Source organism: Telopea speciosissima, chromosome 3 (genome assembly GCF_018873765.1).
Source record: "Telopea speciosissima isolate NSW1024214 ecotype Mountain lineage chromosome 3, Tspe_v1, whole genome shotgun sequence".
Lineage (NCBI taxonomy): Eukaryota > Viridiplantae > Streptophyta > Magnoliopsida > Proteales > Proteaceae > Telopea > Telopea speciosissima.
The window spans coordinates 7,350,339-7,372,696 of NC_057918.1; the positions used below are offsets into that span (position 1 = coordinate 7,350,339).

Here is a 22,358-nt window from a genome sequence, read left to right on the forward strand (position 1 = left end):
TATACATGTTTGAGGCTTCAAACATGGACTCAAAGGGGTCCGGATGTGACTACACCTTCAGACTAGAATGTTACTCTGTTGGCAAAAGAGGTGCATTGGAATCTGTATTAAAATATAGTGTCACAAGCATGACATGGGAAAATGAAATCATACCAAATAGGTCTAGGTCATATTTACTGTCAGAAAATAATCTTATAAGCTCTTGTAGCATTTTTGTAAATTTAATTTTTTACATTCTTGGTAATTTTTCGGCTTTCCTTAATCCCATGTGTTAAAAAATATGGGTCACGATTGGGGGTTTGTCCCAACGTGATATAGTTGGTTTATATCTTTAGTATACCTTCCTAGTTAGTCTAGTACTTGATTTCCTAAGTTAGAGTTAGACTAGGATACTAGGACTTCTATTTCCATAATGATTATGCTTGGTAACTGGTTGTTTTAGTATTTATATATACGATGGATGGAGGCTGCCTGGAACGAACAATTGCTTCTCTTAGGCAGTCTCCTCTTTTCTTCTCCCTTGTCTCTTTCTCTCTTTGCTACCGTCTCTTCTCTTTAGCAGCCGGCAGGTACTAGTTACAGATTCTGGGTTTGTTACACCATGTTAATAATATTAGCTTCTCGTTATTTTGTTCAATTTTTGTTACGTTTTTTTTTTTTTAATAGTTATAATCCTCTACTTCTTTCACCCTCCACTGGCCCAAAAAGACTCATTGCCAACGAATAAACAAAATTGCATGGCTAATTTGATTTACTAAAGTTGAGAGTACAAATTAGGTGACATGCCTCCAAAATTCCTTATCAGCGTCTTTAAATGCTTTGGTGCCGCCACATCCAGAATATTGTGTTGATGGAACCTTGAAATAGTTTAAGAAAATTTGTACAGAGCATACAGGTCAATGGTCAAATATTTATATGCCCAACTCAGCTGCACCGAAGCCTTAACTACTGAGGATCCAGAGTAAATCTCTAAATACAATTGATGAGCTTCGAAAGCTGAGGATTTTACCTCCAGTGAGCTTATAATCATTGATGCCGTTGTATCCAAGTTTAACTTCTCTGCTTTCCTAAGTACACCGTATAAAGACACATTCTATGAATTGGCAGAGAAGTTGTTATCATATCAGGGGAAAGAGCTTCATTGGAGATTATGTATTAGTTACTAATTACAAGTCCATAAACCGATGTCTAACCTTCCCACTTGAATTTGAGATCCTGTATAAGCGTATGCATTTAAAAGTTAAGCAGAGTCCATACAGTACGTGAGATATGCAAATATGGATTTTATTTATGGTTCAAGTTGATGCGAGAAAACTAGCCTGAACACAAACTATTTATGTAACTGTCAAAACTGAGAACAAGAAGGAACCAGACATGAGTTGTATGTTGCTGTTCTTTTAAAGAAAAGAAAAACGAACCAGACATGAATGAACTATACAATCTGATTTGGTTCTTACTATTCAATAAGTGCCGTGGAGCTACGATGGTCTCAGTTGGAGGTTTAAGAAGGTACTCTAAACTTAGTTTGCAAAAGTAGTGCAAATTAAAGTTGAGAAAGTTTACTCCAGGACTATTTTCTTATCCATTTTCATCTCATTCCATAGCCCTTTCAGCCCTAAAAAACAAGTTTAGGGCTTACAAATTTGTTGTTCAGAAAATGCTGTAAACTCATCTGCATTATACTCTTTGTTACTATAGAATGTGAAAAAGGAAATTTCTTAAATATATGCTAGAAAATCTTAAACCTGATGGTTTTTGCCCATAATCATTTTCCTGATGTTGGGATCTCTCTTTATCTAATTGTTCTTAGAACCCTCCTAGACATGATGTGGATTCATTTGCAGATTTCATGGATGGAGAAGTTTGTGCAGAAGGGCACTGAGATTATTGCCCCTGTACCAATGGCTCAACCAGGAACCACTGGCCTTGGTGGCTTTGAAGTACCTTCTTCCAAAGGAGATACTCTGCGTTCTGATGCAAGTGCTGCTTTAAACGTTGGTGTGCTTCATTTGGTACCTACATTGGAGGTGTTTCCATTACTAGCAGATCTGAAGACGTATGTAATATTTTATTGTAGTGCGCAGCCTATTTTATATAAATTGTCTTTCGCTATGAAACCAATTCTTCATGTTACTTAGGAATAGATCGATACCTGTTTAAGGTTAAATGTGTGCTAATGTTATAAATATGTGGCAACAAGAGATGTAGAACTTGCCTGGTGGTATCATGGCAAACATGCACTAATAGTTATTATTTTCTTCATGCATATTGGACTTTTGTTTGTTTGTTTTTTAAATCTTTTGGACTCTGTGCCATATTGTTGTGGCTTAAGTTTTTACCGGTTAGGCATATTTCCTGGTCTCTTTTGGCATTCTTCTTATTGATGATACTGTACTGTATGACCATACAAACCTTACCTGTTAACTATGCAAGGACAAGAAAGAGAAGGGGAGATCCTAGGTTGCGAACACCCTTAATCTGGGAGATGAAAATAAAAAGATATAAAAAAAAATATTGTCTAATCCTCTGCAATTCTTTTTCTTCTCCTGCAAGTGTATGATTATTTGCTACATTTTCTGTTGTCTATAAAATGGGAGTGGATTACTTCATTTTGCAGTCTCTAATTTACTTATATTTTTTGTGAATGGTTGATTTTGCCATGATTGTTTGCTGGTCCTTACGGTATTGTTTCTGTTATGTGAGGTTCTAGTTCCATCCATTTGCTTCTGCACGATCACTAAATGGTACTTCTCAGATTATATTTACTTATTTTGGTGCAGGTATGAACCTAACACCATCGACCTATCCGATCATGGTGAGCTTGAGTAAGTATGAACTACATCATTTGTGCTCCTATTGGAGGAAATTCATCCTTTTCCACTGAATGAAGTTCTAAATTTGTTGGAAGTCATAATGACTAAATCTAAAGTGGTGTATAACATTCTTTAGTTAACATTGGAGTATTGAACTGTATCTTGTCTTAGGTATTGGTTCACTGTGTTGTCCGAGCATTTGCCAGACCTTGTAGATAAGGTATATATGCAATTCTTATGGCATTAACTTGGAATATTTCCTTTTAAGCTCTTGATACTGCAAGTCTGTCTCAAATGAGGGAGTGTGTGTTGTGGTGTTTCCTTGTGGCTGGCACTTTGATGCCACCAAGATGTCTGATGCAGATTTTTTTTTTCATTACCAAAATCAGTAAGGGGTCTTAAGCTCCACATATTTAGAGCTTCTTTTGGGTAGATATATAATTGAAGCTTTTCAGTGTAATATTAGCTCTCTTTTTTTCCCTTTTTTTTTGTGGGGGGTTTGGGCCGGTGGGGAGAACTTTATCTACTTTATGGTCTACCCCTTGAATATTTTGGAGCTCTAACATATGATAACTCCGATAATTATGCACAGGCAGTTGCTAGTGAAGGTGGAACAGAAGATGCTAAAAGAAGAGGTGATGCATTTGCTCGTGCATTCTCTGCCCACTTGCGGAGGTAATAGTTCCATTTAAGTACTCTCTTATGCATTGATGCATTTTCTTAATTGGCTTCATAGCAATTCTCTTCAGTTCTCATTCCCCTCTTGGGAGGGGGAAGGACATTCTTAAAATAATTTAGAGAATTTATGGAATAGTTTAGAGCCATGGAGGTTTACACACATTGGTACTGAGGTGTTAGGTAGGTTCTGAGTGGCACTGGCATGTATGTCAGACTGTAATGACTGTCTACCAGCAGCCTTATAGAACTGTAGAATCTTTCACTATGTAAATATTTTTCTTAATTGTATTGATCAGGAGGAGAAGAGAAGTAAATATTTGGGCATAATTAAAGACATGCATGATAGTGTGGTGACTAGTGTAAGAACTGTGGGGAGGTCAAGGTAGAGAATTCCCAATTACAATTGGGTTACATCAAGGATCAGCTTTAAGCCCTTATTTGTTTGCGTTTATCATGGATGATTTGAAAAGAGACATTCAAGATGAAGTTCTTTGGTGTATGCTTTTTGTTGATGATATTGTTTTGGTGGATGAGATAAAAGCAAAGATTAACGCCAAGTTGGAGTTATGTAGATCAACCTTGGAATAAAAAAGGTTTTAAGATAAGTAGAACGAAGACGGAGTTTATGGTGTATAACTTTAGTTACACTAGGATAGATAATGAGGTGGTGAAAATTGATGGCAGGGAGATTCCGCAAAGTGATTATTTTAGGTATCTGGGCTAAATCATAAATAAGGAAGGTGATACAGAGGATGAAGTTTTATAGAGAATTAAAATATGATGGATGAAGTAGAGAGGTGCATCTAGAATGTTGTGTGATCGACGTATTCCTTTAAAACTATAGGAAAATTTTATAGTGACAATCATATGACCAGCTATGATGTATGTGGTACGTCGTACGGAATGTTGGGCAGTTAAGAAGCATCATATAGATAAACTTAGTGTAGCAGAGATAAGGATGTTGAGATGGATGAGTGGCAAAACTAAGAAGGATAAGGTAAGGAATGATCGTATTAGAGCTGATTTGGGAGTAGCTCCGATACATGATAAGCTACGAGAAAGTCGTTTGGGTTGGCATAGCCATGTTCAATGGAGGCCTTTGGATGCTCCAATACGGAGGAGTGATTTGATTCAGATTGAAGGAACTAAAAGAGCTAAAGGCAGACCTAAAAAACCTTAGGAGAAGTGGTGATGAGAGACATGCATCGTTTAGGCCTTGTATCAAGTATGACCTCACATAGGGCTGATTAGAGGTCAAGGATCCATGTAGACATGTAGCCGACCCCATTTATTTGAGATAAGGCTAAGTAGTTTGAGTTTGTATTGATCAAGAGGAATTGTTGTCTCCAAAGTAATGGCTATTTATTGAGTGTTAGAAATTTCTTTCTGCGGGAGAGAGCAGAAAGAAATTTCGGTGCCTGTATACCTGTCTACACATGAGAATAATTCCTTGTCTGCAATTATGATGCAGTAGCAATATCATGGCTGTCCCAGCAATCTGGCATAACCTGATCTAGAAACCCAGACCGAGACGAACTCAGAAAGGGTTTTTGGTCCAAAAGGGGTTAGTAGGAGATAATACTATAATATTTTATTGGGAGAAAGAACGCAACCTGGTTGTGTGCCACATGCGGCCCTTGCACCCAGACACAGGGCTGCGCAAAATGACTGTTGCGCCCCCATCGAAAGGCGGAAATCCCTGGGGACACAGCGGTCATTTCGCGCAGCCCTGTGTCTGGGCATAGAGGCCACGCATCGCACGCGACCGGGTAGCATTCTCTTTCCCTATTTTATTTGTCATTTATTTTAGAAAGTTGGGTAACATAGGTGTGGAGAATTGAGAATAAATTGATCATAGCCCCTCTTTATTTATAATAGATGAGAGAACATTCTAGAATAGGAACAAGGACAATAATACCCCTAGGACAGAAATACCCTTGAACTCATTTTACAACACTCCCCCTCAAGTTGGTGCATAAATGTCAAACATGCCCAACTTGCTAACAATGGATACAAAAAATTTTACAATTAATACTCTTAGTAAGAATATCAGCTAACTGATCTTCAGACTAAACAAATGGAATGCATATTACTCCTTGCTCCACAGCTTCTTAATGAAATGACGATCGATCTCAATATGCTTGGTGCGATCGTGTTGTACTGGGTTGTGAGCAATACTTATTGCAGATTTGCTATCACAGTATAGGAGCATGGGTAGCTCAATAGGAACACATAAATCATGAAGAAGTCCTTGCTGCCACAAGAGCTCACAAATACCATGGTTCATAGCCCGAAATTCCGCCTCAGCACTGGATCGAGCAATTACAGATTGTTTCTTACTCTGCCAAAGTGCAGCTCAAAGTGATCATGGGAAGAAAAGAGAACACATTTCCAGGGAGACTTCAAATATCTCAAGATCCTGTATGCTGCCTCTAGTTGAGTGGAGTGAGGGTCATGCATATACTGGCTCACAACACTAACAACAAATGCTATATCAGGCCGTGTGTGTGACAAGTATATCAAACGGCCAACCAGTCTTTGATGGCTGCCCTTATCCACCGTATCTCCATCTTTACCCTTTAGATGGGTATTTGGTTCCAAGGGGGTATCTGAAGGCTTACATCCCAACATTCCTGTTTCAAACAATAGGTTAAGAGTATACTTCAGTTGTGAAAGGAAGATACCTTGAGCGGAATATGCAACCTCAATCCCGAGAAAATATCTGAGTTTTCCCAGATCCTTGATCTCAAACTTTGTTCTCAAATAGATCTTCAGCTTACTTATCTCATCAACATCACTTTCAGTATCGACAATGTTGTCCATATAAACAATCAACACTGTGATATGCTGATCTCTCTTCTTGATAAACAAAGTATGGTCAGCATCACTTTGTTTGTAACCAATCGACACTATTGCTCTATGGAAACGTCCAAACCAAGCTCTTGGTGACTGTTTTAGACCGTATAGAGCTTTCTTGAGACGACATACTTTGCCTTGGGTTTCTTTAGCAGCATATCGTGAAGGAATGTCCATGTATACCTCCTCTTCAAGCTCTCCATGAAGAAAAGCATTCTTCACATCCAATAGTTGAAGATCCCAACCTTGGTTAGCTGCACACGAGATGATAACTCTGATAGTAATCATCTTTGCGACTGGAGCAAATGTTTCTTGATAGTCGATCCCATGTGTTTGAGTGAATCCTCTAGCAACCAGGCTAGCCTTATACCTTTCCACTGCCCCATTGGCCTTGTGTTTGACAGTAAAGACCCATTTGCAACCAACCGATTTCTTTCCTGGAGGAAGACTCACCACATCTCACGTATCATTTTTACACAATGCCCTCATTTCTTCATTCATTGCATCTTTCCACCTTGAATTGGCTATTGCTTCCTGCCAAGTGTTAGGGATGGAAAAATAAGACAAAGAAGATACAAAGGCATGGAAAGATGGGGAAAAGAGACTTACCAGGAGAAGTAGGTAAAGGACTTGGATAAGAGAGCAACGACTGGTTAGGTGCAGTGGGGGTGGTGGTGGTGGTGGTGGTGTCAACTTGCATCTGTTTGTGCTACGTTCCTTTGCTAAAAACCTTCAGGGTATCTAATCTCTCAGTGTCCCCCTAGACCATAGAGTGCTCCTGTTCCTGCCCTGTTATTCCATCATCAAGTTCAATTGAAGTGTCTTCTACCATGGGAACATCAAGAGAAGTAATCAAAGGCACCTCTTCACTTGTAGATTCCCCTTGAAGAGGAGTAGGATATTGAAAATACGCCTCTGTCTCCTGAAAAACAGCATCCATAGTGACAAGCAATCGTCTTGAGGGAGGATGATAACACTTGTATCCCTTCCGTGTAGCAGAATAACAAAAAAAAAAATGCAGCGCAATCCCTTGGGATCAAATTTGCCATGAACATGGTGGTTCCAAGCAAAAATGACTCACCCAAAGACTTTAGGAGGCACCACAAAAGTTGACAAACCTAATAACACTTCAATAGGGCAGCGAGATGACAACACCCAAGAAGGCAGCCGATTGATAAGGTATGCTGCCAGTAGTATAGCATCACCCCGAAAAACTGGGGGGGGGGGGGGACATGCATGGCCAACATTAGTGATCTGGCTACCTCCAAGAGATGTCAATTCTTCCTTTCGACAACAACATTCTGAGTTGGAGTGTCTACACAGCTCGTCTGGTGGATAATACCATGGTGGGACAAATATTTCTGAAATGAGCCATCATCATATTCCTTCCCATTGTCTGACCGGAGTATCTTCATTTTGGCATCAAATTTGGTTTGAACCATTTTGTGGAATAACTGAAAACAAGAAAATACATCACTCTTCTGGGGCATAAGATAAACCCAGGTGGTACGACTAAAACAATCGAAAGTTACAAACCATCTATAACCAGAATTAGAAACGCAAAGAGACGGGCCCCAAACATCAGAGTGAATTAAACTGAAAGGAACAAACTACGATTATCTGAAATAGGATAAATTGCCCGAGTTTGCTTTGCAAAAGTGCAAGCATCACAAACAAAATGATTGGGATTACAAGTTTTCACTAAATTGGGAAATAAAACAAAAAAAAGGCTTAAGGGAGGATGGCCCAAATGACGATGCTGTTAAGAATAGCTGTATCAGAGGTATATATGTACATAACCCCTCTTTTATGTATTCTTTGTGTCATTTGTATGAGGCCAAGGGCCTGTGTGTAATTATATATTCTTTTCAATATAAGCATGTTAGTCTCTTGTTTTGAGACATAACACACCAAACCAAAACCGTAACTGCTCCCTTGAAGTTTCTTCTCTTCTTCTTCTTCCACTTTAAAAGCTAACATGGTATCAGAGCATTGATCCTGCTGTTTGCAAGTGTTCGAAGGAAGTTTGGAGTGCGAAGAAGTTTGAAAACTTAGATTAGAGAAATTTTGGCTCTGATACCATGTTGGAACCGCTTCCTCTAAAAGGCCGACCTTTTAGGAAAGGGAGGAAACAATATGTATATCAAATAGGAGCTCTAACACGGCGGACTATCCAAAGGGGGACACGGGTGGATAAATAATTTCAACACCTGCCTGCTCCCAGGGGGATTCGATACCGTGACCCCTACCTGCTTTGATATCATGTTAACAAAACAGGTTTGTGGAATAATGCTTGAATGATCAATGAGATCAGTCAAGCTCTCTATTTATAATAATAATAAAAGAGATTACAAGGGGAAATACTATTCACGATACTGTTCACAATACTGTTCACGTAAACAGTGCCACAACCCTAATTACATTTCTACCCTTGCTCATAAATACATAAATAAAAAATAAATAAAACACCCAAAAGACCAGAATACCCCCATGGTATTCTGGTGTACATAATTTAACAGACTGGTTAGGTCATCTTCTCCAGCTTGTTTCTCTCTCGTTTGGAATCCAAATGGAGTGCTTCTTGGTGCTCTAGTTTCGTTTGGGGGTCCTCTTTGATCTCCTTTGCCTCTCTCTAACCTTCTGCAAGCACCCATTCATTCCCATTGCATCTCAGTTTGGCTGTTCTGCCCAGAATTTTCGCCGGCTAGAGTTTTTGTTTGGCACCTGCTCTTCAATAGAGCCTTGTTTGGCCATTTTTTATGGTCCATTTGCATCGTTTTTGGGTAAGGAGCATTACTCATCTTTACTCCGTTGCTATTTGAGTATTTTCTGAAGATCTACAAGTGTTTCAAGCTTTTTTGGCCATTGTTTGCCCTGTTTTTGTGCCTACTGTTTTGAGACAAACCTGTTTGCTTGAAGTGCTGTAGTTTACTCCTTTTAAGTGGCTGATTTTAGATCAAATATGGGTGAGAAAAATGTCGAAACACCCTTGCCCCTTGTGGAAACAGCTCCATCTCTCCCTTCTTCCTTTGAGAGCCCCAATATCCAACTTCCTATTGCCAAGCTTGAGAACCACAACTATTTGGATTGGTCCTGATCCATGAAATTGATTCTTCGGTGTAGGGGGAAGATGGGATACATAAATGGTAGCATCAAGGCCCCCCTTCCTACCGAGCAAGGGTACTCCAAATGGGACACTGAGAATTCTCTTGTGATGGCTTGGCTTCTTTTCTCAATGAAGCCTGAGATTGGAAGAAGGTTTATGGGCAAGGAGACTGCCAAAGACATTTGGGACAGTGTGGCCGTATCTTTGATCGGGTTGGGGACTCTACAAAGGCGTACCAACTTCTCCAACAGATTGTTAGCCTGCGTCAGGGTGATAGAAGCATTTCTGACTACTATAGTCTTCTTGTGGGCTTGTGGGAGGAGTATGATCACTATAGAGATCTTCAGTTGTGTTCTGATGATGAGGTCAAGGTGCACCGGTTGTTTGAGAGGGTCTTATTTCTCCTTGGCGGCCTTAATTCTGACTTTGAGCCTTATAGGGTACAAATCCTTGGCCGACCAAGTCTCCCTCACTGGAGGAGGTGTGTGGATATCTACAGAGTGAGGAGACCCGTAGGGGTACCATGGGCACTACTCCCACTGTTGAGCGCTCTGCTCTTGTTTCTTCCACCCCTCAGGACTCCACTAAGGGAGCTGATAAGGGGGCTGCTAAGGGAGCTGCGAAGGGTCGATTCTTATGTGACCATTATGGTAAATCTGGGCATACGAAGGACTTTTGTTGGGATCTCCATGGGAAACCCCCTTCTGGTTCCTCTGGGGGACTGAAGGGACAACGGAAGAAGGGGCCTAAGGCTCATGTTGGAGTCATTAAATCTGATCCATCCTCTCTTTCCAAAGAAGCCATTGTTGCATTTCGCCGGATTGTGGCCCACCTGGATGGTTCCTCTGCTACTCCTACTTCCACTGCACTACAAGCTTCTTCCTCCTCCGGCACCACACCTTGGGTCATTGACTCAAGTGCCACGGATCATATGACTGGTAGGTCTCAGCTGTATAATTCCTATTCTGTTTGTTCTGGGAAAGATAAGGTAAAAATTGCTTATGGTTCCTTCTCTTCCATTTTTGGTCACGGAGATATCCAGGTTACACCACTTTTACCCTTGAAGTCTGTTTTTCATGTTCCCAACTTTGCCACTAACCTTCTTTCAGTTAGCCAATTGACTAAATCTTTGAACTGCTTTGTTACCTTCTTTCCTACCCATTGTCTTTTTCAAGATTTGGTGACAAGGAGGGTGATTGACAGTGGTCGTGAAACTAACAGCTTGTATGTTTTGGAGACCAGTGCTTCCCCTGTTGTGTAAGCTCAGTCCTATGTTTGTGGGCAAGAAGGTGGATGTACTTAGGAGGATATTTTGCTTTGGCATCGTCGTTTGGGGCATCCTTCTTTTTCTGTTATGAGGAAACTGTTGCCACATTCATTTACTTCTTTTCCTGTCACTAATGTTTTTAATTGTAAACCTTGTCTATTTGCCAAAAGTTGTAAAACAGTTTATGCATCTAATGGTAATAGATCTACTTCACCTTTTCATCTTATCCATACTAATGTTTGGGGGCCTTCCCCTGTTACCTCTTTGCGTGGCTTCCGCTACTTTGTTTCTTTCATTGATGACTATATTCTTGGGTTACTTGGGTTTACCTTTTGAAACACAAGAGTGATGTCTATGTTGCATTTAAAAATTTTTAGGGAAAATTTCACGGACACCCCCTAAAAGTATCCAATATCTCAGAAACTTACCATACTTGGTCAAAATGTCACAGACACCCCCTATTTTTATGAATTTATTTCAAAAGTCCACTCCGTTAGTCTCTGCAGTTAAGTGTCTGTTAACTCTTTTTAAATGGAGAAATTACCCTTACCACAGTGAAATCCCTATAATACCCTTAATGATGAATTAATGATGTTAGAAGTTAGTTTTTAAAAAAAGACAATTTTGCCCTTGTTTTTATTCAATACTTTTTTTTATTCCTTTTTTCTCCCCTTCTTCTCCTTCTCCTTCTGCTGTTTCTTCCGCCGCCGCCACCCCCTCCAGCCCCCCTCCTATGTCCGCACAATTTCCTCCCCATCTCCTTCTTCTCTGCCCGGGTTTCCTCTTCTTCTTCCTAATCTTCTTCTATTTTTTCTGCTCCACATTTCTTTGCACCATAGCCGACAATGGATTCCAGATAGCTAGAAAAAAAATGATGGCAGCCAATGGATTCTGATTCTGTGTTGGGTTTGGAAAAATGGGAATAAAAGAAAAGAAATAGGGATCCGATGGTTAGTTGGAGGGAAAATGGAAAAGGAAATAAAGACATGATGGGATCAGAAATGATAAATTAGTTGAGGATGGGTGTGGTCATGGCTGGAATTCAGATTGGGGTTTTGTTTAGACAAGGATGTGGGTTAGATTAGAAGTGAAAAGAAATGGAGAGGAGAATCGGTGATGGTGGGATGATGGTTTTTAGAATGAAAATGATAAAAAAATAACGAGAAAAGAATAGGGATGAAAGGAGAAATAGGGGTTAGTGGAGATGATGGCGGTTTTAGCAGAGATGGGTTTTGAGAGAGGGTCGGTGATGGGGTTTCGGAAATGGAAGATGTATTTGCCTCGTTTTGTCGCCCTTCTTCAGTTCGCTTTAATCCATGGGTGGAAATGAAAGTCCGGTCATCTTCTCGTTTTGTCGCCCTTCTTCAGTTCGCTTTCTCCTTGCCTTGCCGCTGATAATGGTCACCGTAGCCGGAGCAGGTGATGGTCGCCGGAGCCGGAGCCATAGAGGGAAGAAGATGAAATGACAGTTTTGTCCTTTTATTTAAATAACTAAGGGGTAAAATGGATATTTCACCTTTGGGTACTAACTGTGCTTAACGTTTGGGGTGTCTGTGACATTTTGACCAAGTATGGTAAGTTTCTGAGATATTGGATACTTTTAGGGGGTGTCTGTGAAATTTTCCCAAATTTTTATGAGTTAGTGTATACCCAATTTCAAACTCGGATCCAAATTGTTCGTTCTGACAAAGGTGGGGAGTATATGTATAGTGGGTTGGAAACCTTTTTTTCTGACCATGGCATTATTTATCAGGTGGCCTGTGTTGATACCCCACAACAAAATGGGGTGGCTGAAAGAAAAAATCGCCATCTCCTTGAAGTGGCTAGATCCCTTTGGTTTACCATGCATGTTCCAAAAACTTTTTGGTCTGATGCTCTACTCACTACTGTCTTTCTTATTAATCACACGCCGTCTAGTGTCTTGAACTTTAAGGTTCCTCTTGATGCCTTACCCTCATGGTCTTCTTCCTTTTCTCTTCCTCCAAGGGTGTTTGGTTGTATTTGCTATGTACATATTAGCAAATCTGCCCGCACTAAATTGGATCCTAAGGCTCTAAAGTGCATCTTTCTTGGGTATTCCTCAACCTCTAAAGGGTATAAATGCTATCATCCTCCTACTCGTCGGTGGCTTCTCTCCAAAGATGTCCATTTCTTTGAAACCATACCGTATTTTCAGTCACCTCTTCAGGGGGAGTGTTCATCTCTTAGTGGTGGTGTTGAGGATGAAGAGGTTCCCGAGTTTGTTTCATTTCCTTTCTCCTCTCTTGTCCCTATTTCCCCTTTTCAGATTGACAAGGGAAAGAAAAATTCTATGGATACTGTTGTTGAGGGGGAACCTTCTACGGATACTGTTGTTGAGGGGGAGCCTCCTAGTGCACAGGTGAATAGAGAACAAGGGGAGCTATTGGTGTATACGAAGGACAGGAGAAATCCTTCTTCATGGCTTCCTATAAAGAAGACCTGCCAAAATCCTTCTTCGTCTCCTCATCCTGAGCCTCCATCCATCAAGATAGGTATACCTCCCTCTACTTCTACATCCTCGGACTTAGATCTTCCTATTGCTCACCGCAAGGGAACTCGGGCATGTACTAATCCCATTGCCAAGTTTGTTTCCTATGATTCTATCTCCCTTATAGGTATAGCCTTCACTATAGCTATCTCATCCATATCTATTCCCAAAAATGTAGTAGAGGCTATAGCAGATCCAAATGGAGAGAAGCAATGAACACAGAGATGTTGGCTCTTGAGAAGAATCACACTTGGGACCTTGTTGAACTCCCTAAAGGGAGAATCCCTATTGGATGCAGATGGGTATTCACAGTCAAGTTCAAGTCTGATGGTACTGTGGAGAGGTATAAGGCAAGACTTGTTGCCAAGGGTTAGACACAGGTGTATGGCATTGACTATCAGGAAACCTTTGCTCCGGTGGCCAAGCATAACTCCATTCATGTACTTCTCTCAATGGCTGCAAACCTTGAATAGCCATTGTACTAGCCTGATCTAAAGAATGCATTCTTACATGGTGACCTAGAAGAAGAGGTATATATGCACTCTCCTCCTGGGTTCAAACATCCTGGTGACAATGGGAAAGTGTGTCGTCTTAGGAAGGCTCTCTATGGACTCAAACAGTCTCCTAAGGCTTGGTTTAAGAGGTTCAGACATGCCCTCCTGCAAAATGGATATACTCAAAGTCAAGCTGATCACACATTGTTTATACAAAGGAAGGGCAGCACTATTACGACTCTCATTGTTTATGTTGATGACATTGTGGTCACGGGAAACAGTGAAGCTGAAATCTCAAAGCTTAAGCTTTATTTGGCTCGGTAGTTTGAGATCAAAGATCTCGGTCCATTGAAGTATTTTCTGGGGATTGAAGTTTCAAGATCCAAGCAAGGGATCAATGTTTGCCAAAGGAAGTTTGTTCTTGATCTACTTACAGAGACAGGCTACTTAGGATGCAAACCAATCTCCTCCCCTATTGAGCAGAACCACAAACTAAGGGAAGATTGTGGTGAACCTCTTGTGGATGCTGAAAAGTATCCGAGATTAGTAGGTAAGCTAATCTATCTCTCCCTCACCCGACCTGACATCACCTACGCTATTGGAGTGGTGAGTCAGTTTATTCATGCACCCAGGATGGGACATCTTGATGCAGTTTACAGGATCCTCAGGTATTTGAAGTCATGCCCTGAAAAAGGCCTTCTCTTCTCTAGGAATGGTCACTTGAGAATTGAAGTATATACAGATGCTGATTGGGCCAGGTCTATTTCTGATAGAAGATCCACCTCTGGATACTGTACTTTTGTTGGGGGAAATTTTGTCACCTGGAGAAGTAAAAAGCAACCTGTGGTAGCTAGGTCAAGTGCTGAAGTAGAGTTTAGAGCCATGGCTTATGGTGTGTGTGAAATCTTGTGGTTGAAAAAACTTGTTCCAGAATTGGGATTTGAGACGACTGAACCTATGAGTATATTGCGATAACAAGGCAGCCATAAGTATTACTCACAACCCAGTTCAACATGACAGGACAAAGCATGTTGAGGTCGACAGACACTTCATCAAGGAGAAGATAGACTCTAAGACTATTTGTACTCCTTTTGTGAAGACAAATGAACAAGTGGCAGACATCTTCACCAAAGGACTTAGCTCTCATCACTTTAGTTTTATGTTAGACAAGCTGGGTATGTATGACATATTACACCTAGCTTGAGGGGGAGTGTTAAGAATAGCTGTATCAGGGGTATATAGGTACATAACCCCTCTTTTATGTATTCTTTGTGTCATTTGTATGAGGCCAAGGGCCTGTGTGTAATTATATATTCTTTTCAATATAAGCATGTTAGTCTCTTGTTTTGAGACATAACACACCAAACCAAAACCGTGGCTGCTCTCTTGAGGTTTCTTCTCTTCTTCTTCTTCCATTCTAAAAGCTAACAGATGCCACCGATGTAATTCAGCCAATGCAGAAGCAGACAAGTCTCCTGGTTCACATCCTACATCCCCCCTACCTATCCAAAAAAAAAAAAAAACTAGACTGGGAAATCATTGCTGATGGAGAACTGTCAAGCAAGTAAAGACCACCAGCCACCTTACCACAGCCAATCGTATTTCCCGTCACCAGGTTCTGAAAAAGACAATGATCAGGGAAAAAAGTTACTTTGCAATTGAGATCCCTTGTAAGACTACTGATAGAAAGTAAGTTAGTAAAAAACTTGGGAACATGCAACAGAAGATAGGGATAGTAATGGAGTGCATTTAATGGTACCCTTCCCAGAAACAGAGGAAAGAGAACCATCAGCCACACGTACTTTGGTGTTACCTGATAAAGGAGTGTATTGGGAAAATTGAAGGGGAGAACCAGTCATGTGACATGCCTATCATCATTTTTCTAATTTCCTCCATGATGAAGCTCACACAAGTAACCCATTTAACAGTGTCTCAACTCTCAACCCCCACCTGCCTTTCTTCCCCACCCGAATGCTATCATTGTGCTACTTGGGTAAGTTACTTTGACTCTTTGGTAGGCTCCTGGCATGCTATAGGTTCTCCCGATGCTCAGAACTCAACGACAAGCCTTTTTTTTTTCGCACCCAAAACTAGTCTCCTTTAAAAGTCAACATGGTTGTTTATGATACCCTTTTTGGTTGGGTCTGTTTGTAATACCTTTCCACTCGCCAAACTTGTTACTGGTCATACCTCATTGCTGTTCCGGTTCCCACTGCTCATACCGTCTATCTGACTCTAAAGGAGAAGAAAATTGGAAAAAATTGAATCTGAAGCACTTGGATTGAAATTTTCTGCGAGGATGTGGGCAGGTAGATTGGGACTCGGCATATCTTCAGCACAAAGAAAGAGTTGAGAATAACCTGATCCTTCGTTTGGTAATGTCAGATTCTGGCCTCTTTACACAAGAAATTGGGTATCTATATAATTAAATATGAGGGATTTTGAAAGCCTCATATGTAGCATATTTTCACATATGTATGCATATGATACATTTCTTTGAAGAAGAATTAATCCTATGCTCTGTACCTCCTTTGCTATTTGTAAAGGGAGGACTTCTTGTGTCTTTAAGAAGGCTTAATGCAAGGGTTTTTTTTTTTTTTTCAAAATTCCAATATCCACACCACCGAGTCATACAGGGTTCAACCATGTCTTTTTAAGGGAATCTGTGCAGTTTATGCAAGCATAGAGGGTTTGAACTTGAAGGAGGCAAGTTGTGTTACGTTGGGAACCTTGGAAAGTCCTTCTTTTGCCTTGATCAGGGAAGATAAAATTAATCACGTATAAATTGAGAGTATACATCTGAAAATGGTCCTAAGGTGGTCAGAGTCTCTGGGTCTGCTAAGCATTATTGCAAGAAAAAAATTAAAAAGAAACCAAAATGGTCACTCCCAACCCCCAAAAGCTGCCGCAAAAAAAAATATAAAGAAATAAGGAAAAGCAACAAAATCCGAATCCCTGAATAGCTGAGCAGAACTTGGAATGCTATTGCAATAATGTTAACATTATCATTGAAAAATCTCACTCTTTTGACCACTTCTTTCATTAATTCAATCATTCAGTAATTTTCATGTACAAACTTTTAACTTGACAAATAGGTTGATGGAGGAGCCTGCTGCTTATGGAAAATTGGGACTGGCCAACCTATTGGAACTAAGGGAGGAGTGCTTGAGAGAGTTTCAGTTTGTTGATGCCTACAGAAGCATAAAACAGAGGTAGTTCCATCATATTATTTTATCTTTCATTCTGCAGACTACGGTGATGATTGCTTGGTCAACAACACAAATACAGAGAGTCATTTCTTGCTTCCCTTTGTCACTATCATATGGATATCTCAGTCATATGCTTTTCATGCTTATCTCTATGTAAATGGTGACATGTATTCTTGGACGGTACTTCATGGATAGCTTGCACTAACGTGCATAGATATATGATTCATGGTGTATGCATTCACACTGTGTGTATATGTGTTATATACTGGAGCTTTGGATGCATGTACCAATTTAATCACATTTCCAGTTGTTTTATTTTTCTTAACATTTGTTTCCTTATCTCTTTTGCATGTGACAGGGAAAATGAGGCATCTCTAGCTGTTTTACCTGACCTTCTCGTGGAGCTTGATAGTATGAGTGAGGTAAGTGTAGTTACTTGGCCTCTTTACAGCAATATTTACTTTTTCGCTCAAGGCATTTAGGAACTCTGATTACTGATTTTTGAGAACAGGTCATGTTTTGATGTGAGCTATATCCTCTGCCCTTAAATGGAGGGAAAAACGCAAAAAAGGATGAGAGAATAATAGGAAAAGGATTCTTCTCTGAACAATTTAGTAGGATTAGAGAATTTTTCTCTTTTGGATGAAAATAAATTAGTAGGATTAGAGAAATAAATGTCCGAATATTTCGAACACCAGTTAGCCAAAAATTGTACCTTATGCTTGAACTTTGGTAGGCATTAAACACTTTGTTTTAGAGAAGTCCATTGATGTGCCTGGGGAATGTTCCTATGGCGGTATAATATAAAATTAGTGGCATCTTTATTTTCTTGTAGTTAAATTGATCTCCCTATTGTTCACTTGAGTTTATCAGATTCTTGTTATCTGTTATGTTATTCATTTCTGTGTTTGCAATAAAAATATGCTGTTGCTCACATTATTCTTGACAAGCCAGAGCGGTATGAGATTGGGGTTGAGACTACTGCTAAATTTGGTGGTGGCTTCTGTGTCCACCACCTAGTCTTTCCATCCCATAGGTTTTCCAAATTCTGCTAACTGTACTTTTTAATTTGTAGGAAACAAGATTGCTTGCCCTTATTGAAGGTGTTCTTGCGGCAAATATCTTTGATTGGGGTTCCCGTGCTTGTGTAGATCTCTATCATAAAGGAACTATTATTGAAATATATCGTATGAGTCGCAATAAGATGCAACGACCTTGGCGGGCAAGTGGCAGAAGAACTTGTTGAGAAATCATGAAATTATAGTTTGTATTTCATTTTTTGCCGCGACTCCTAAATAGAGGTTCTGTGCATGATTAGTGGTTCTGTGTCACTCTCAGGTAGATGATTTTGATATCTTCAAGGAAAGAATACTTGGTTCTGGAGACAAAAAGCCGCCTCCACATAGAAGAGCATTGCTTTTTGTAGACAACTCTGGTGCTGATATAGTTCTTGGGATGCTTCCACTAGCACGGGAACTGCTCCGCCGTGGAACTGAGGTAAGTTTTTCTGCAATGCTAGTAAGAAGGGTTTAGAGTCCTGCCTTGGTCAAACTTGTCCAACCCACCATCCAGGCAATGTTGAGATCTCTACTTGGCTGAGTCAGCGTGGTTTGGGTTGGTTAGCATTCAAGCAGGCTTTCCACAATGAAATGAATGGATGCAAGCAAATATTGTCAATTGTCCAATGGCTTGCATGTGATTTGTTGTATAAAGGGACTGTAGATGACTCGATCATTCCAAGCTTATCACTGAAAAATTCAGCCATAATCTTGGTAACCTTGTATCAGTGTATGGTCTTTCCCATTTTTGACATCTCACTAAAGTTACGGTTTATGGCCTCATCAGAATTTGCAAATGGTAGGGTCCTGCATTTTAAATGCCATTGTGTTTTTAAAGAGCATGCTCCAATTTGGTATCAATTATGTTTTGCAGATTCTTCATATATTTCACTTTTATCTGTAAAATTTATTAAAATCCAATTTTGTAGGTTGTTCTGGTTGCAAACTCACTCCCAGCATTAAATGATGTGACTGCAATGGAAATTCCTGATATTGTAGCTGAGGCTGCCAAGGTTTGTATGTGTAAATGCTTATCAAGATTCTTCTTTATCTTTTGTCTCAACAGCCAATAAAAATTATCTATCAAACAAAATCCAATTAGAAAATATCAATGTCTGAAGTGTTAGAGATGCTTCAAGATCATTAAGACAAATGTGAATATTTATTAAAGAATACTAAAAAAAAGGCCGTACCCAGTGCATGAGGCTCCCGCCACTGCGGGGTCTGAGGAGGGTCATAATGTATGCAGCCTTAACCCTACTTTCGCAGAGAAGCTGTTTCCAGAAAATTTATTAAAGAATACTAAGAGCAGAAATAGAATCGAACAACAACAACAACTCAGTCTTATCCCGACTAAATAGGATACATGGATCCTTGCCCTCAAATCAACTCTATTTGAGGTAATACTTGATACAAGGCCCAAGCTATGCACATCTTTCCTCATCACTTCTCCTAGAGTCATTTTTGGTCTGCCCCTGGCTCTTTTAGTTCCTTCAATCTGAATCAAGTCACTCCTTCACACTGGAGGCATCCAAAGGCCTCCATTGTACACAGAAATAGTATCAAATAATACTTAAAATGTGGTTTTTTTTATCTTCTTCTTTTCCCTTTTTCTTTTTGAGAATGGCATACCACATACCTTGTATTTCTTATACATACAACTATATACATAATAACTGGTGGTCCCAAGTAAATATTTGCATACAACTAGCTGGCTAAAGGGACAAGGGGGTTGGGGAAGAGAAACTATGTAAATTTGGAAACTGCTAAAAGAAAACTTTAGGAAAAAGATAGAAAAATGAGAAATTAAAATATAATGTCATCCTAAAAGGGCACTGCATCCATTTTTTTTCCAATATGATTATCATGTTAATTATTCCACAAGAAGCCACATGTTGAGTATTGATGCACTTGAACCATCATAGAATCTCCTTTTGAATGAAGGTGGAGGAAATGGAGCAGCTTGTATTTCATTACATAATAGGCATTAATGCCATCATATTTGAACATTATGTTAATTTACTGCTGTGGATCTGTTACCTTGTGAGGCTTTTGCAGTCTCTTTTTCTGTCACTCCATGGTTATGGGGTTTTAAATTTTGACAAAATTTCTTTCGAGGGTAGCCATAATGAGTCTGTTGCAAACATTCCTGTATTTCAAACCCAGTAGCTAAAACAAGTAAGAAATTCAAAAATAAATTGGAGAGAAAGAAATGGAGTAAAAAGGGGGAAGGAACTGATTTTTTATTTATTTATTTGGTGAATAAAAAATTCATTACCAAAACCCCAAAGGCAGGGGGGGGGGAACACAGGGGAAAGAGAATGGGGAGGGGAGCTATACAAAACACTAGCCACAGGCCTAGGGAGCCTGGCTAGGGGAATGAAAGAGAGAAGAATCTAAGCCCCAGGTAACGAAAGAAAGAACTGATATTATATCACCAGAATTCGGGTCCTGAGCCAGGTTGACACCAGATCCAAAACCAGAAGTTATAATCATATAATGCTTTCATAGGTTAACTCAGAAATATGTCAAAGAGACATTTGACCATCCATGAGAAGGTCCCTTTCAGTATTTGTCTTTAAAAGAGGATAAAAACTTGAAATGGTTTCACTGATGAAAATCTCTTCTAAAAGGTATTCTGAATATATTGATGTCTCTTTTCTGATCCATTCTAATTTTACCATTTCTCATTTATTAATGAAGTTCTTTACCAATCAGAGCAAATGAACTCATTCTTCTAGTCTACAGCATTGTGATGTCCTCCGCAAAGCTGCTGAAGCAGGAGGCCTGCTTGTGGATGCAATGATAAACGTCCAAGATGGTTCAAAAGAGAATTCATCTTCAGTTCCTTTAATGGTTGTTGAGAATGGGTGTGGTAGTCCATGCATTGATTTACGGCAGGTCAGCTCAGAGCTAGCCGCTGCTGCAAAAGATGCCGACCTGGTAGGCCACCCAGCCATTTTTTTGTTTCAATACAGATTGAAGCTCAAACATCAAATTTATCTTACTTCTGAACTGATCTATGATTTTTCTTAGTCCATAGCAGGAAAGATTTTCTAGTCTGGTAATGCAGACTTAGCTTATTAAAATCCTCTACTTGGTATTTTTGTGCCATGCAGATAATCTTGGAAGGGATGGGTCGCGCTCTCCATACAAATTTCAATGCTCTTTTTAAATGTGATGCTCTGAAGGTAATTTTTTACAGGTTGAGGGAAGCTAGAAATTATCACCACTGCCTGTGTTTCTGCATGTAATGCAGGGTGGTTGGAACCTGGAATGCATAATTTGATGGTTCATAATCTTGGAGCTCAGGCAAAAGTTTGAGCCCATTACTTAAGTCTGGACTCTTTGTACTCATCTCGAGTTTTCCAGTCCAATAACCCATGGGGTACTGGAAAGGGGGGGGGGTGTTCAATCTTTAACAACCAATCTAATTAGGACCATTTCCAATCACTAGATCAAGTTGGGGTTCCAGAAATAACAGATAATGTGTCACGTAAACTTCTGTATTTATTATGATTCTGAAGGTTAAAAAATTATTTTGCAGCTTGCAATGGTGAAGAATCAGAGGTTGGCAGAAAAACTGATCAAAGGAAACATATATGATTGTGTCTGCCGATATGAATCAGCCAGTTGAGAGCTTGCATCATCAGAGTTCCAACACATGCCCAAATGTTTGCATTTCTCTACTGAGACAGGAGGACAAGGGAATTATCAATTCAGAAGATCATCTTGCTCATTGATGTTCTAGTTTTTCTCCTCCTGGATGAAAACAAAAATTGGTTTGGAACTTGTGTATCTCAGGAGCTTCAACAAATCTTGTTGCTGGCTTTGAACCAATCTCTGATCATAGATTTAAAAAGGGAGGAGATTCATTCAGTTTTACAGTAGACTGGCTTACTACGATGCATCAATGCTCTTTATGTACTTCTCATTGTTTTCCTATTGCTTCTAGTTCTTTTTGTAATGGTGGTATAAGTCTGTCAAATTATGGACGACGTATGGGAAGGTCTATGTATACACACCTATTTGAAGTTTGTCATGGTCAGGTTAAAGGACCGTAGGATGCTCACAGGTTAGGCATATAGTGTTAATGAATATGTTTGGATTTTCATTTATTTCGTCAAAAAATAAATAAATGCCATATTTATTGTATCTGTTTACATGCATAATATATATCAGAGTGGTGAGTGTTCTCTAAACAAGTGGCATGGAGGAGCACATCTCATGGCCGAATGGTTTCATACATAGGAGGACAGCAAGGTCATTTCAGGTGAAGAGAGAGAAATCTGGTTCATCACTATGTTGATGTGGACAACATAGACAACCTATCGAGTAACTTCAAAACTAAGCAGGGTGACCCAAGAA

General features: G+C 39.8%; 1 protein-coding gene across 3 annotated transcripts in view; it reads left to right on the forward strand.

The window, feature by feature from the left end:
• Window positions 1-21,763, forward strand: part of LOC122653965 (pantothenate kinase 2-like) — a 45,686-nt gene extending 23,923 nt beyond the window's left edge. For 2 of the 3 annotated variants that reach the window (XM_043847932.1, XM_043847933.1), the window contains exons 11-22: window positions 1,845-2,056; window positions 2,781-2,825; window positions 2,985-3,033; window positions 3,406-3,488; window positions 16,819-16,935; window positions 17,291-17,354; window positions 18,008-18,154; window positions 18,271-18,429; window positions 18,920-19,003; window positions 20,739-20,933; window positions 21,110-21,181; window positions 21,538-21,763. In XM_043847932.1, coding sequence (XP_043703867.1) covers window positions 1,845-2,056; window positions 2,781-2,825; window positions 2,985-3,033; window positions 3,406-3,488; window positions 16,819-16,935; window positions 17,291-17,354; window positions 18,008-18,154; window positions 18,271-18,429; window positions 18,920-19,003; window positions 20,739-20,933; window positions 21,110-21,181; window positions 21,538-21,627 — 1,317 coding nt within the window. In that variant the 3' untranslated portion in view covers window positions 21,628-21,763. The remainder of the gene's footprint in view (window positions 1-1,844; window positions 2,057-2,780; window positions 2,826-2,984; window positions 3,034-3,405; window positions 3,489-16,818; window positions 16,936-17,290; window positions 17,355-18,007; window positions 18,155-18,270; window positions 18,430-18,919; window positions 19,004-20,738; window positions 20,934-21,109; window positions 21,182-21,537) is intronic. The other variant, XM_043847934.1, reaches the window with a different exon arrangement.
• Window positions 21,764-22,358: the final 595 nt, after the last annotated feature.